Source organism: Equus caballus, chromosome 8, assembly GCF_041296265.1.
Source record: "Equus caballus isolate H_3958 breed thoroughbred chromosome 8, TB-T2T, whole genome shotgun sequence".
Taxonomy (NCBI): Eukaryota; Metazoa; Chordata; class Mammalia; order Perissodactyla; family Equidae; genus Equus; species Equus caballus.
Genome location: NC_091691.1, coordinates 31975780 through 31991075, shown reverse-complemented (window position 1 = coordinate 31991075; position 15296 = coordinate 31975780). Strand labels below are relative to the sequence as shown.

General features: G+C 48.5%; 1 protein-coding gene across 2 annotated transcripts in view; it reads left to right on the top strand.

Annotated features, from left to right (window-relative positions):
* The first annotated feature begins 102 nt into the window (after positions 1–102).
* Positions 103–15296, top strand: part of POLE (DNA polymerase epsilon, catalytic subunit) — a 61382-nt gene continuing 46188 nt past the window's right edge. Inside the window, exons 1-16 of one of the 2 annotated variants that reach the window (XM_023647376.2) lie at positions 103–211; positions 6221–6362; positions 6796–6876; positions 7301–7345; positions 7493–7585; positions 7864–8018; positions 9772–9913; positions 10043–10123; positions 11135–11242; positions 11584–11694; positions 11976–12061; positions 12361–12480; positions 13978–14110; positions 14201–14314; positions 14443–14655; positions 14935–15042. In XM_023647376.2, the coding sequence (XP_023503144.2) occupies positions 150–211; positions 6221–6362; positions 6796–6876; positions 7301–7345; positions 7493–7585; positions 7864–8018; positions 9772–9913; positions 10043–10123; positions 11135–11242; positions 11584–11694; positions 11976–12061; positions 12361–12480; positions 13978–14110; positions 14201–14314; positions 14443–14655; positions 14935–15042 (1794 nt within the window). In that variant the 5' untranslated portion in view covers positions 103–149. Of the gene's footprint in view, positions 212–309; positions 827–6220; positions 6363–6795; positions 6877–7300; positions 7346–7492; positions 7586–7863; positions 8019–9771; positions 9914–10042; positions 10124–11134; positions 11243–11583; positions 11695–11975; positions 12062–12360; positions 12481–13977; positions 14111–14200; positions 14315–14442; positions 14656–14934; positions 15043–15296 lie in introns of those variants that run through there. The other variant, XM_001915711.5, reaches the window with a different exon arrangement.

Below are 15296 nucleotides of genomic sequence, written 5' to 3'. Positions count from 1 at the left end.
GGGCCACCTCCCCTCGGGCGCCCGCGGCGATTGGAGCTCGGCGGGGCGGGGCACGATGAGCATCCTGATTGGGCGGTGGGGCGCTTCCGGTCTCTCGCGAGAGTTGGTGGGAGCGCGCCAAATTTCTCCCGAGAAGCTGCGGCGGCGCGATGGTTCTGAGGAACAGCGGGCGGCGGCGCGCGGAGCCGGGCGCGGACGGCGAGGCGAGCCGGTGAGGGGCGCCCCGGGCGGGCGGGCGCTGGCCCTCCCCTCCTGCGGAGGCTCTGGGCTCACGGCCGAGGCGTCCCCCGAGGCCGGCAGGAAGCCCGCGCGGGCTGGCTCCGCTCCTCCCCGCGCGGGGCGTGCGCGCCTCGGCGGCCCTGCGGGCGGCGGCCGACCGTGCCCAGCGCCGCGTCCTGACGCGCCCCGGGGGCCGTGGCGGCGCCGCGTCTCGCCCTGTTCCGCGGCCGTGTCCGCACGGGCGCAGCCGGGCTGGGCGCGTCCTCGAGCCGGAGCGGAGCTGGGGCGATACAGCCCCAGCCGAGCCGTCGCAGCGGAGGCCGAGCGAGGCGGTGGGGACAGCGACGGTCACCGTGCTCAGTGCCGTGTCCGGCGCCTCCTTAGTCCGCGTGAGGACCCGAGAGGCCGGGCCCCTCTGGTCCGCGCCCGCGCGCCTCCGGTGGCCGTGAGAACCGAGTGAGCGGGTGCGAGCGCGCGGGCGGCGTGTGTCGTGCGGCGAGCGGCCAGTGGAGGGCGCTGTCGTCGTCGTCGCAGCTGTCCCGTCTTCCGGACTTCGCACCGGCCCGGGAGAGAGTGCGGCGTGCAGCTCGGGGCAGCTGGGGAGGAGGTGGGCTCCGAGGGCGCGGGTTCCGGATCGCGTGCGAGGATAGACCCGGGTTGGAGGGGTGCAGTGTGGACGCTGCACGCCTGGAGAGAGTCGTGAGCAGCGCTTCGCTCAGCCTGGGTTTTGATGAAGCTCTGGACCTCGGGCTGAATGTCTCTGCCCTCTAGCAAGGCCTGGAATCCAGTTCTGTGCTTTTATTTAAACTGGATCCGGATGTTTTAGAGGCTAAGCAGTCATACAGTGTGGCAGTGTGTTGCTTTGCCGTTGCTGCTGTTAGCAAATTACCACTTAGTGGCTTAAGGCAAGTTTGCTCTCTTACGTTTCTAAGGTCAGGAGTCCTAAGAATCAGGAGGTCGTTAGGGTTTCCTTCGTGCTGAAGGCTCTAGGGGAGAATCTGTTTCCCGGCCTCTGGAGCTTCTAGGGGCCCCTTCGGCCACTGCATTCCTTGTGTTGTGGCTCCTTCCTCCATCTTCGAAACCAAGTGTCACACCTCCAGTCTGCCTCTGATTCTGCTGGCCCTCCTGTCTCCCTCTTAGAAGGACCCTGGTGCTTATGTTGGGCCTACCTGGATAACCCCCGTCTCAAAGTCCTGGACGTAATCATGCCTGCAAAGTCCCTTTGTCATTCGAGGTAACACAAGTTCCCAGGATGAGGACAGAGACCTCTTTGAGGAGGAGTCGGTATGCTGCCTACAACAGGTGGTTATAATCTCTTGAAATAGGTCATTCTGTTCTTCAAGTGAAGGTGACGCAGGGAATATCTTCAGGCAAAGGAAGAGTGATTCTTAAGAAACAATTCTCTGTCTGTTTCTGTTTATAAATTAACAGTGGGTGAAATACGGTAATTAAGGACATGAATTCTGCACAACCTTGGTTCAAATCTTTTTTAAATTCCCTTTAACTATTGTTTTGTATATTTAGCTTATTTAGACTGCTTCCTTTTTTCCCTCATAAACAAAGCTGTGATGAACATCTGCATGGAAAAAAATTATTTCCTGCACATCAGTTTCCTTGGCATAAATTCTTTTTTTTTTTTTGAGGAAGGTTAGCCCTGAGCTAACTGCTGCCAATCCTCCTCCTTTTTGCTGGGGAAGACTGGCCCTGAGCTGACATCCGTGCCCATCTTCCTCTACTTTATATGTGGGATGCCTACCACAGCATGGCTTGCCAAGTGGTGCCATGTCCACACCCGGGATCTGGGCTGGCAAACCCCAGGCCACCGAAGGGAACGTGCAAACTTAACCACTGTGCCACCAGGCCGGCCCCTCCTTGGCATAAATTCTTAGAAATGGAATTGCAAGGTCAAATGATAGGGCAATGTTTTAGAAACACTCACTTTGTGGAGAAATCTAGTAGTGGTCAGAGATGGAGTGGTCGTATAGTTTCATCAAGAACTGTGGTATCCTAAGAACCTGGAGACACTTAGCAAGGGGCCAGAATCAGAGGCTTGGAAATGAGAGGTGGTGGAAGGAAGGAATGAATATCTGAATAGTTGGGAGAGAACGCCTTTGAGACCTGGATTACTGTGCAACAACCCACGTTGCCCTATTTTTTGGAAGAGCATATGAAGAACTTTTAGGGAGGGCTGGCCCGGTGGCACAGCAGTTAAGTTCATACCTTCCACTTGGGCAGCCCGGGGTTCGCCGGCCTGGATCCCAGGTGCTGACATGGCACTGCTTGGCAAGCCATGCTGTGGTAGGTGTCCCACATATAAAGTAGAGGAAGATGGGTATGGATGTTAGCTCAGGGCCAGTCTTCCTCAAAAAAAAAAAAAAAAAAAAAAAACTTTTAGGGAGAGCAGTCTAGCAAGAATGGGAACTAGTGAACCTACATACGCCTTTGTGGCCGAGCACGCAGAGTGGTGGGAATCTGGTTGTTTCTGCACAGGGAATGTATGTTTACCATCTCTACTCACCACCTGCCACCTGCTTGTCAGCATTGCTCTAACCACGTACATATTTTCTCTGCTCATTGCTTTACAAAGTAGCTCATTTGTTTACATTAAGACAAAAAGGCATGGGATATTGATTCTTAGCTATACATTTTTGAGGAGTGGAGAATATACTTGGCTTAGCAAATAAATAGACCTTCTTGCCAAAAATATACAGGTTTAGAATCTCAGAACTGTGGTTTAAAGAAGAAACTAGCAATTTTTTTTAAGTTGGATTGCTAATAAATGAAAGGATTGTTTTGTTTTGAAGATAGGTAAACCATAATTATTCTGATCTATCTAGATGAGATCATGATATCGAACCTGAAGTGAGTTTGCTCACCCATTGCACAACAAGCCAATCTCTGACACCGGATGTAGTGGAAGAAAGTAGGAGTTTTATTATTGCACAGTGCTGAGCAAGGAGAAAGGGCAGCTAACGCTGAAATCCCAAACTCCCCGAAAAGCTAAAAGGAAGGGTTTTTATTTGGGGTTTTAGGTAGGGGAGGGGGAGCATATGGCCTTGCTGGTCGGAGCTTTCCCACCAGCCTGTGTTTCGCCTTGAGACACTGCAGAGAGGAGGGAGCCCGTGACCTTGCTGGTCAGCAGCTTTCCCACCAGCCTGTAGCTCCTTGTGGGGAGGAGATGAGGAATCCAGGTGGCTGTCCTTGGCTGTGTCTGTCTCCATGGAGGATAGTGGATTCTAGAGCCAGGGAGTAAGCAGGGAAAGAGTGCTTTGGTTTTAACCCCATATATGCTGGGTTTAATGTAGGGAAGCCCATATCAGGGCTGGTCTCAGTCATACCTGTGGAGTTAAAACCTGAACCATTTGGGATGAACCTAAGCTCTGGAATCAGAACAGGTTTGGATAGTTCTGGTGGTGGAAAGTCTTAAGGTTTATGATAAAATTTGTTTGAAGAGTTTTTACAAGATCCTCTCCGGAGAGAGGCTTGGGAAGTTTGAGGCAGATGTACTGGTACTATAGAGCTGAGAAGTGAGTTTCCTTGTCACTTGAGATAATTCCTCTCACACAGAACAATATTATATCCCCATTTTTATCCATATGTGGTTGTATGGACATGTAGACCCAGGCATCCTGAAAGATATATCACATTTTTAAGGTATAGTTTATTCTGCTGCAGCAGGTGTTTCCCTAACCCCAGTGAGCTCATATGCAATTGGTAAACAGGAGAATGATGTCACTAAAATGTGGAGGTTATATTGGTTCATTTCTAGTTTTCCCTAGGTAAGGGGATTGGAATAGAGGAGTAGAATTACAATCTTCAGTCAGAAAGGAAAAAGCTCTCAGCTGGAGTGTTGCACAGATATGTGCCCTGTCAGCTCTATTTTAAGAAAATTTCCTATGAAGAACTTCCTATGAGTGCCTGCACCAGGGCCTCCCTCCCAAGTGAGGTGTACCTCAGCCTTGCACAAATCTCAGGTGGCGGGCTGCAGTTTTCACCTGTGCTCAGCAGTCATAAACCTGCCTCTCTACTCTCTTGTTTTTGTGTGTTTAAAACATCTCTGTAAAAAATGTGGTTAATGACTCTGCTCTATAGAAATTAAAGCCACTTTTCAATGTTTATCAACCAGTAAAGGAGAAAATGGCTTAGCTTGGATCGCTGCCATCTCTAAACACTCATACACTGAGGCCAAACCATGCAGCCCAGTGCATTGCAGACATTCTTGTTTCACTTTCCTACTGACTCATGTGAGATGCACCTTCCCAAATGTGCTGTGGCACCTTAGAGGTTGTGCCACTACTGTGGATTGTTTATGTGGGCCTGGCACAGAGTCGTACCTGAAGTGTTCAGTAAATATTTTTCTGACTAAAATTACATGACTGAAAACACAGATGAGTAGAATAGTTCAAGTCATTTCTTTCAAATAGCTGTCATTACAGAATGTAATGTAGACAACAAAAAGTGGATATTCCTTTATATTGATCTTCAATAAATATCATAAATACTATTTGCTGAGCACTCACTGTATACAAAGAACCCTATCTGCATATCATATGCATCATGTGATTTAATCACGACTGCTCGTTTTTGGCAGAATTAGAATCCAGTGCAACTTGGTCATCAGTATTCTTGCTTTTTTATACATTATACTGTGCTGCCAACTTTGCAGTTTTCAAAGTGCTTTTACATTCATTGTCTATTATAATATGCTTCAAAATCTTGTAGACAGTGTTAATTCCATTTTACCAAGAAACAAACTAATAAATTTGGAAACTAACATTTAAAAAAAAATAAAGAAACAACTTTTTGTTTTGAGATAATTGTAGCTTCTTGTGCAGTTGTGAGAAATTATACAAAGAAACCCCATATAGCCTTAACCCACTTTCTCCCAGTGGTAATATCTTACATAACTAGAGAACAGTGTCACCACCAGGAAAGTGAGATGCATACAATGCACGGACACTCACGTACGTATGTGTATTTAGTCCTGTGCGGATTGTATATTTGTGAGCAGTACCACAGTCTAGACGCAGAACACTTCCATCCCAAGGACCCCTCATGCTGCTCTTTTCTAGCCAGAACCACCTCCATTCCTCCCTTCCCCTCATCCGTGGCAGCCACTAATCTGTTCTTCATCTCTAATTTTATTTCAAGAATGCTATATAAGTGGAATCATAAAGTGTGTGATTTTAGGGGTTTTTTTTCACTCAGCATAATTCCCTTGAGATCCATCTAAGTTATTGCATGTATTTAGTAAGTTTGTTGCTTTTTATTTGCAAATAGTATTCTATGGGATGGATATAACACAGGTTAACTATTCACCTGCTGAGGAAGATCTGGGCTATTTCCACTTTTTGTCTATAATGAATAAAGCTGCTATGAACATTCACAAACAAGCTTGTGTGTGAATGTGAGTTTTCATTTCTCTGGGATAAATGCCCAAGAGTAAAATACTGTGCTTTGTACTTTTTTTTTTTTTTTTGGTGAGGAAGATTTGCTTTAAGCTAACTTCTGTTGCCAGTCTTCCTCTGTTGTTTACATGAGGAAAATTAGCCCTGAGCTAACATCTGTGCCAGTCTTCCTCTGTTTTGTATGTGGGTCACCGCCACAGTATGGCTTGATGAGTGGTGTAGGTCTGCACCGGGATCTGAACCCATGAACCTGGGCTGCCAAAGTAGAGTGCACCAGACTTAACCGCTGCACCACAGGGCTGGCCCCACTTTTGTGCATTTTTAATATCCCATGAGGCAGCAGTGTCCAGGCATGATTGTTGTTTTTATTAGTGTTCTGGTTACAGAGTTGAACAGATTTTGAGGGTCCTGCCCCAGTTATATTTTTCCCATGAGTCCTTTTATTTTAATGAGCTGTTTTGCCAGATGTGAGGCTTTTCAGAGATACATCTACCATGTCACCTCTGAAATGCTTACACTGGGTGGACTGAGGGTTGTGGGAATGGGTGGCGTCATGATCAGTGAGGACTGGACTTCCTTCCTCCTTCACTCAGGGACGATGGCCCCTCTTCCTCTGTCTCGGCACTCAAGCGCCTGGAACGCAGTCAGTGGACGGATAAGATGGATTTGCGGTTTGGTTTTGAGAGACTCAGGGAGCCTGGTGAGAAGACCGGCTGGCTCATCAACATGCACCCTGTGAGCACCTGGCTTTTCCTCCATCCTCCTCCCATTCAGGATGGTGGCTGCACCCCTTGTTGGGCATAGCCTTTGTCTGAGAGTGGGGGACACCTGTTGTCTGGGCGATACAGTTGGAGATGGGATTGTTTGTAGCCCTCTAGCTTTTGTCTTTAACATCATTGGGCCATAAAGAGGCCACTGGGAAGACTAAGCTGAAGGGCGTCCCTGTTACCCATAAGAATAACCCTTTCAAGGATGGGGGAGAAATTGAGAGAAAGCCCTGTTTGGAGGCTGTTATGATACGGTTCTTGTGAATGCAGCTGGTAGTGTTTATGCAGGGATGGAGAAAGGTTTTGTTTTTAGAGTGTTCCATTTCCTAAAGAGTCGGAGGAAAGGGCTCTTGTACTGTGTAGAGGATAACTTTGTGCTGTGTTGGCTAATTCTCTCATAGACTGAGGTTCTAGATGAAGATAAACGCTTGGTCAGTGCAGTGGATTACTACTTTATTCAAGACGATGGGAGCAGATTTAAGGTAAGCCCTTGAACTCCAAGAAGCTAAAATCCACCCAGTGATGAGGCTCAGCTGGGCCCAAGATCATCCTTGTTCCTTTACCTCTCCCACTGTGAGGAGAGCAGCTGGGAGGCTTCTAGTGTGCAGCTGCCCAAAGACCATCGGGAACATGGACCCCTTGAAGTCCCATTAGTCCCCACTTAAGATGTCCTAAGAGAAGCTAGCTCAGAAAGACTGAAAGATGAGCAGTGTTGTGTTTCTTAGACTCTTGCCGCTGTAATATGTGCTGGTTCTAATTTCCTGTTGCACCATCTCCCTTAAGAGATGTCAAGGTCAAGGATGTATTGGATCTAGGCCACTTACGGGTAGAACAGCAAACAGCCTGTCTTCACTCTTTTCCCTTTTTCTTTCTTGTTGCCCCTGAATGGGTTGATGACTCTTGCAGGTGGCCTTGCCCTACAAGCCGTATTTCTACATTGCAACCAGAAAGGTAAGTCTGTGGTTCATGGAATCAGATGACCTGTGCCTCGTCCTGTGGGGGCTCCAGAACTGGAGATCAAGAGACTTCTAGAGAAACAGGCAAGGAAGGAAATGGATTTTACTGATGTAAAGTCCTTTCATTCTGATTCTGATCTAGGGTTGTGAGCGAGAAGTTTCATCTTTTCTCTCCAAGAAGTTTCAGGGTAAAATTGCTAAAGTAGAGACTGTCCCCAAAGAGGATCTGGACTTGGTGAGTATCACCTGGACCTTCCAGGGTGATTGAGGCTGAGTCCACCCTGCCCATGGGGTAAGCTGAGAAGAGGCCAAGTTCAGCACTGTGGGTATTGGGTGGTACAGATGCTGGGGCTTTGGGACTGTCTGTATGTGCTCTTAGAGAACACACAGTGATGGGCAAGGTGCTTTTGGAGTTCTGACTGACTTGCGTATTTACCTTTGAGTCACTCTCCCTTTATTTCCCAATAAAGTGCTTTTTCTCTTGAACTCATGAGCACAATGTCTTCACTGTAGCCAAATCACTTGGTGGGTTTGAAGCGAAATTACATTAAGCTGTCCTTCAACACCGTGGAGGACCTTGTCAGAGTGAGGAAGGAGATCTCCCCGGCCGTGAAGAAGAACCGGGAGCAGGGCCGTGCCAGCGACGCTTATACAGCCATGCTCTCCAGGTCAGCTTCGTTCTTATAAGCAGAGCAGGGCTGCCGCACACCTTTCCTAAGTTGACAAGATCGATAGGAGGCAGGAAACTCATCAATAAAGTCGCCTTAATGATCGGCTCTGTTAGACGTGGAAATACTTTTGAGCAATTAGGTAGAATTTCTCATATGCTCCATTTGTGTTAAATAAATGGTGGCTTCCCAGTCTGTGTTTTATATTTTCGCTGTCCCTCTTCTCTTATGGAGGGGATAGGTTTGTGGCTCCAAATTGAGTTTCTGGCACAGTAAAGACATTTTAGATTCCTGATCCCACTACCTTAACACAGTCTGTTTTCATGCTTTACGGCAAGCATTAAACTGTCTACTAATTTTATTAAATGCCTAGATTTACATAGCACATCTTCTCCAGAGAACTTTGGGTTTTATACAGAGGAATTTAAATATAGGACACCAAACACTGTTCATCAAACATTTAGACATCAACACTAGTAGGAAACAGTAAGAGATTAAGAAGAGAGAGTCTTGGCTAATTAAAAGTTATGATGACTTCAGAAGAACTATCATATTCTCTGACAAAAGATCAATTTGTGATCCTTAACATTTCTGCACACACACCTCCCTCCCATCCATGGCCCATAAATTACTTTTCAGAATATATTGCAAGGTATAACCAGAGATTGAGTCTCCAGGGTCCTGAGCATTCCCTAAACCTCATTGTCCTTTTTTCCCTTTAACAGTCCATTCAGTATTTGGAAGCTTATTGGGCTAATTTTGAGTGAATATTCTAGTGACGGTGATTTCCCACTTGGGTATGATAAGAATAACTATGATACAGAAATAGTTTACCAGTCACTTCACTGTGCCGAGAGTTTTGTGCCTGGTACTTCATGACACTCCTGCTGGTAGGCCTGTTGATACCATCCTTGTTTTCTTTCTTTCTTTCTTTTTTTTTTGAGGAAGATTAGCCCTGAGCTAACATCCACCCCCAATCCTCCTCTTTTTGCTGAGGAAGATTGGCCCTGAGCTAACATTTGTGCCCATCTTCCTCTACTTTATATGTGGGACGCCTGCCACAGCATGGCTCAATAAGCAGTGTGTAGGTCCACACCTGGGATCCAAACTGGCGAACCCTGGGCTGCCAAAGCGGAGCGCGTGAACTTAACACTCTGCCACTGGGCCAGCCCCTCATCTTCGTCTTCTTTTTTTTTTTTCTTATTTTTTTTTCCTTTTTCTCCCCAAAGCCCCCCGGTACATAGTTGTATATTTTTCGTTGTGGGTCCTTCTAGTTGTGGTATGTGGGACGCTGCCTCAGCATGGTTTGATGAGCAGTGCCACGTCCGTGCCCAGGATTCGAACCAACGAAACACTGGGCCGCCTGCTGTGGAGCGCGCGAACTTAACCACTCGGCCACGGGGCCAACCCCATCATCTTCGTCTTCTTGATGAAGAAACAAGCTCAGCAATGATGGATCACATTTGTAGATGTGCCTCCCAAGTCACAGAGAGTGTTTCCTTTCTTCTTTTAATTGGAGTGTAACTTGCGTCCTAGAAAATGCACATGTCCTAAGTGTATGCTGAATTTCCTTGTGTCAGCTGCTTGGCTAGCAGGGGGTCATCCAAGGTCATTCCTTAAGAAGGGCCTGTCCTGGTCATCTTGGCCACCTTGATTTACCTTTATGTGTTTACTCTGTGTGAACTCGAGTCTTCCTCTCCTCCAGCCTGAGCAGAGTGTACTTGAGAAGCTGCTTTCTCTCTTTATTTTGCAGTGTTCTGCAAGGGGGCAGTGTGATTATTGATGAGGAAGAAACCTCGAAGAAGATGGCTGACCAGTTGGACAATATTGTGGACATGCGAGAGTACGATGTGCCGTACCACATCCGCCTCTCCATTGACTTGAAGATCCATGTGGTAAGTGGACCCTTGTTTATGGGCGATTTCTAACAGCCAGGAGGTGATACTGAAGGATAAATCAGTAGAAAAACAGACTGCCTTGGACAGAAGTTGAGCTCTTTAGTTATTGTACTGTGTGTCCTGCAGGCTCATTGGTACAACGTCAGATACCGAGGAAATGCCTTTCCAGTGGAAATTGCCCGCCGAGATGACCTTGTTGAACGACCTGTAAGTACTGCTTGCGTTTCCTCCATCCTGAATTTTCCACTTGTTTCTGGAGTGATGTAATTCACTGCTGAAAGGTGAATTTGATTCAAACATCTGTTTGCTTCTCTTTCCTCAAATACTTCCTTAAAAGAATTATGGAGTAATCAGTTTTTTCATCAGTTTCTGATCTGAGAGTATGATTTCAATTTGCATCTGTGCATCACCACATGACATCGGTATTTGAGCTAGGCTGAATCTGAACTGTTTTTTTTTTTTTTTGAGGAAGATTAGCCCTGAGCTAACATCTGCCACCAATCCTCCTCTTTTTGCTGAGGAAGACTGGCCCTGAGCTAAGATCTGTGCCGTTCTTCCTCTACTTTATGTGTGGGATGCCTGCCACAGCATGGCTTGACAAGCGGTGTGTAGGTTCACACCTGGGATCTGAACTGGCGAGCCCCAGGCTGCCGAAGCAGAACATTCGAACTTAACTGGTGCGCCACTGGGCCATCCCCTAGGATCTGAACGTTTGAGGGAAAGCTCTGACATCCATTTTGGGTGGTTGATAGCAAAGGGATAGGGTGAAAAATGGGTTCATGACTGGAAGGTCTTGGTTCAGGTACAGCTTTGTGATCTTGGGAAAGTCTGTACTCCGTTTTCTCATTCCTAAAATGATGATGTCGGCTCTATAGCAGTCTCCTGTCAGGGTTGTCATAAAGGTCAAAATGAGGTAATGCATTTTAAAGAGCTTTGAGACTCAGGTGTTTTGTAATTCTAGGCTTGTCCTAGGATCAACTGCTCTAGCCTTTTCTCGTATCTGTTTTAATTTTCATACCATCAGCGAATCATGGTATTAATGTAGGTTTGTCAACCCCAGGATGCTTGTCCCACTTCTTTTGGAGCCTTTTCCCGTGGTACCTTGACTCTTGCTTTTGGCAATTAGAGGTGGAGGTAGTGGGTGTCAAGAGGGCCACTGAGGTCTCCAGATCTTAGCTTGGTTTGTGGCCAACTTAACACTACATTTTCTCCCTCTAGGACCCTGTGGTTTTGGCATTTGACATTGAGACAACCAAACTGCCCCTCAAGTTTCCTGATGCTGAGACTGACCAGATTATGATGATTTCCTATATGATTGATGGTCAGGTGAGCAGTGCCTTCTGGCATATAAGCTCCCTAGGAACAGGGACCTTGTCTTATCCCCAAACCAGAACAGAGTCCACCCCACAATTAGTATTTTTTGGGTAAGTAACGAGTGAGTGCAAGCCAAGAAAGTAAACAAGCAGCCATTTTGTCATCCAGCAATGCTCCTGCCTTCCAATAGAAATCTGAGACATTTGGGATTTAAGTGGTGTGTCTGCTTGGGAACCTAGGGCACCTTCAAGTTGCTGCAGAGATTTTTGTAGTAAGGGTTTCTGGGCTGAGTGTTGAGAGGTGTGTCTTCAGCATTGTGTCTAACTCACACTGACTGCTAATGAACTTCTCAGGGCTACCTCATCACCAACAGGGAGATTGTTTCAGAAGATATTGAAGATTTCGAGTTCACCCCCAAGCCGGAATATGAGGGGCCTTTTTGTGTCTTCAATGAACCTGATGAGGTAAAGAGGTGTCACTTGGGAAATTGCCTGATATTTGGGATGAAATGGGAAGAACAGGCATGTTGACCCTTTTAAGGCCTCGGCATTCATCTAATCAGAACAGTAGCTCACTGGGCTCAGTTGTCAGTCGTGTGAGCCTTGTTCATGTGGAGGCATGGGTCGAGAGTGGAAATAAAGGGCTGATGTGAGGTTGCTTTTCCTGGACTTCGGGAGAGGTACTTGGAAATAGCTTGAGGAAGAGAAAAAGCAACCATCTGACTGTTATGATTTGTTGAATTCAGGTTCATCTCATCCAAAGATGGTTTGAACATGTTCAGGAGACCAAACCCACCATTATGGTCACCTACAATGGGGACTTTTTTGACTGGTGAGTCTACTGTCTAATTTGTGAGTAACTAAAAAGTGTTTGAGAGTGAATGTTGCACGATAGTGTGCATATACTTAACGCTACTGAACTGTACACTTAAAGCAGTTTAGATGGAAAGAAAAAGTGTTTATGGGGAGGGAGGGGGAGAAGCACTGCTTGTGGCACAAGTGGGGTCCTCAGTCTGTTTGAGCAGAGACCCATGTGAGGAGTTCCCGGGTTTACTCAAGTGTCCCCTAGCGGCAGTCTTCCTTGTCTTTGAAGGAATTAGAGACCAGCTGCCCCTGTGTGCTTGTCCCTAGGCCGTTTGTGGAGGCCAGAGCAGCGGTCCATGGACTGAGCATGTACCAGGAGATAGGATTCCAGAAGGACAACCAGGGGGAGTATAAGGCACCCCAGTGCATCCACATGGACTGTCTCAGGTAGGTCCTGTGGTTCACCCAGCAGCTCGTCATAGTGTCTTGAGGGCTTCCTGTGAGGGAGATCCAAGGCTCCCCTCTCACACATGCTGGTCCTTTCACACCCTCTCGAGGGAGGAAAATGGCCTCTGAGAAGCAGCTCCCGTCCCTTGAGAGGACAGCAGCTGCCAGCTCTGCCCAGATCTAGGGACATGCTATCTTTCATCGTTTGCTTATCATTCATTCAGTCAACAAACACATGTTGAGCATCGGCCCTTGGGGTGCGTAAGCCAGGCCAGAAAGAAAGGCCCAGTAGAGTGAGGTCCTGGTGCTTTGGGAGCTCCTGGAGGGGACTCAGCTTCTCCACATGAGGTTAGGAGGCAGCAGGCAGGCTCTCTCTCAAAGGACAAGCAGGCTGTACAGACAGGCTGAGGTGTCTAGGCTGAAGATAACCATATGAGGTAGCCCAGAGTGCCCAAAGGGAAAACTACAGAGGAAGGAGGTCTCATGGGCCTTCTTCGTCCTGTGAAGAGGGGGGTTTTATCTTGGCCATCATGGAGAGCCATGGACACATTTAAAGCTTGATCCATTTTCTCTTTAGCCTTGGTGTTATGGCACATGAGTTGGAGGGTGCAAGCTGAGTCATAATGTGAATGGGTAAAGAGAGAGCTGGAAATGGGGATCTGAGGATTTATGGGGAGGGGTGCCTGAGGCACAGGGAATGCTTGTTCTAAGGGTTTGGGGTGAGCTCCTGGGGGATAGGGCAGAGCTGAGGTTCAAGGTAGGAGCAGGCTTGGCAGCCCCATCCACATGGATGGTCCAGAGACCATGAGGCACAGTGATGCTGTAAGAACTGTGGTAGCTGATGGACTCAAGAAGAGGAGTAAAAGGAGAGAGGTGGGGCCCCTCAGGGGAGGCAGCGAGGCCAGGGAAGCCATAGTGGGGCATTTCTGGGGGAGAGGATGGCCAATAGCGCAGGGAGGTTGAGGAGGGTGAAATTGGACGTGGCCAGTAGGAAGCTACAGGTCTCAGGGAGACAGTGGTGTGAGTGGTAGGGAGGAAGTGGAGAGGGGCATAGAGTTGAGGGTCATGGGGTGACCTTGAGTGTTTCCATGCTGAAAGGACCGTGTAAGGAGAGTAGGGGAGTTTGATATTGGGCCTGAGGGGAGAGCAGGGTGAGGCCAGCAACACCAATGGAACAAGTGGTGGAGCAGTCTGGGGGAGGCCGGAGGGTGTGGGTTCCTGCACGCTTGCGTTTATATTTCTCTGAGGGTGAGAGGGAAGGCCACGGGGCTGGCTCTGGTGTCTCCTTGTCTTTGAGGGTACATCTGTGGAATTAACTAGATCTGGGTGAAAGGTTTTCATGGGGTGCCTGCACCATGCAGGGTCTCAGTGGGGATCCTTGAGGTACCTGTTAGGACTCTGCATCTTCCTGTGTTTTGTTCAGCTTTGCTTTTCCCACGGGTTCCTGGGCTTCATCTTGGAATCACCTCTGGCCTTTGCTCTCATTCTCATTTCCAGGTGGGTGAAGAGGGACAGTTACCTTCCCGTGGGCAGCCATAACCTCAAAGCAGCTGCCAAAGCCAAGCTGGGCTACGACCCTGTGGAGCTGGACCCTGAGGACATGTGCCGGATGGCCACTGAGCAGCCCCAGGCATGTGCACTACCTTGCTGCGTTCATCTTCTGTGCCGATGCGGTAAAACGGGGCGCGTTGTTGACCTGACTCAAGTGTTCTCTCCTCAGACTCTGGCCACATACTCAGTGTCGGACGCAGTAGCCACGTACTACCTGTACATGAAGTATGTCCACCCCTTTATATTCGCCCTGTGCACCATTATCCCCATGGAACCTGATGAGGTCAGTGCCTCTCCTGGTCCCTCAAACGTTTCTCAACACACTACCTGATGGGGCTGGTCCTGCACAGCTGAGGCAGACGTGGCTGTGGGATTTTGGTGTTTGGTTCAAAGCCTGGCTTTTCCCTGTAGGTGCTGCGGAAGGGCTCTGGGACGCTATGCGAGGCCTTGCTGATGGTGCAGGCCTTCCACGCCAACATCATCTTCCCCAACAAGCAGGAGCAGGAGTTCAACAAGCTGACAGACGACGGCCACGTGTTGGACGCCGAGACCTACGTGGGCGGCCACGTGGAGGCCCTTGAGTCGGGCGTGTTCCGCAGTGACATCCCCTGCCGGTTCAGGATGGTGCGCCCCTCCCAGTTCTCCCAAGGCTTGGGCCTCTTCCCATTGAGTGCTGTGATGGGACCCAAAAGCCACAAGGGCTGAAGTAGATCCTTTGTTCCCTTCTCGCCTCAAGGGCCCCTCATTGGACGTCCTTTGTCTGGCCTGCCCATGTCGAGGGCACTGCAGGGCGAGTGCGTGGCTCCTCCTGGAGCATTCTCTGCAGCCTCCCACCTGCGGTTGGTTGGTTGGTACAAGGGCATTTTCCTGTCTCACCTGTGTCCTCTCTAACATTTGTGCTAGAATCCGGCTGCCTTTGACTTCCTGCTGCAGCGGGTGGAGAAGACCTTGCGTCACGCCATTGAGGAAGAGGAGAAGGTGCCTGTGGAGCAGGTCACCAACTTTCAAGAGGTAACGGTCAAGGGGAGGCGGGAGAAATGGTCTGTTCACATTTCCTGCCTTATAGACTGCTTCTTGTAGTAGTGTGTATTATGTGCTTACTATGTGCTGGTGCTTGAGCATGGGGACAGAAGACACAGGGTCTCGTCTGGTCTGGCAGGACAGGACAGTGTCGTGGTCATGGTGAATGACCCAACTTGGTGAGTAGAGAGTTTCGCAGAGGAGGCAATGGGCTCCTGAGCTGGCTCTTGGAACGTGGTAGGCTG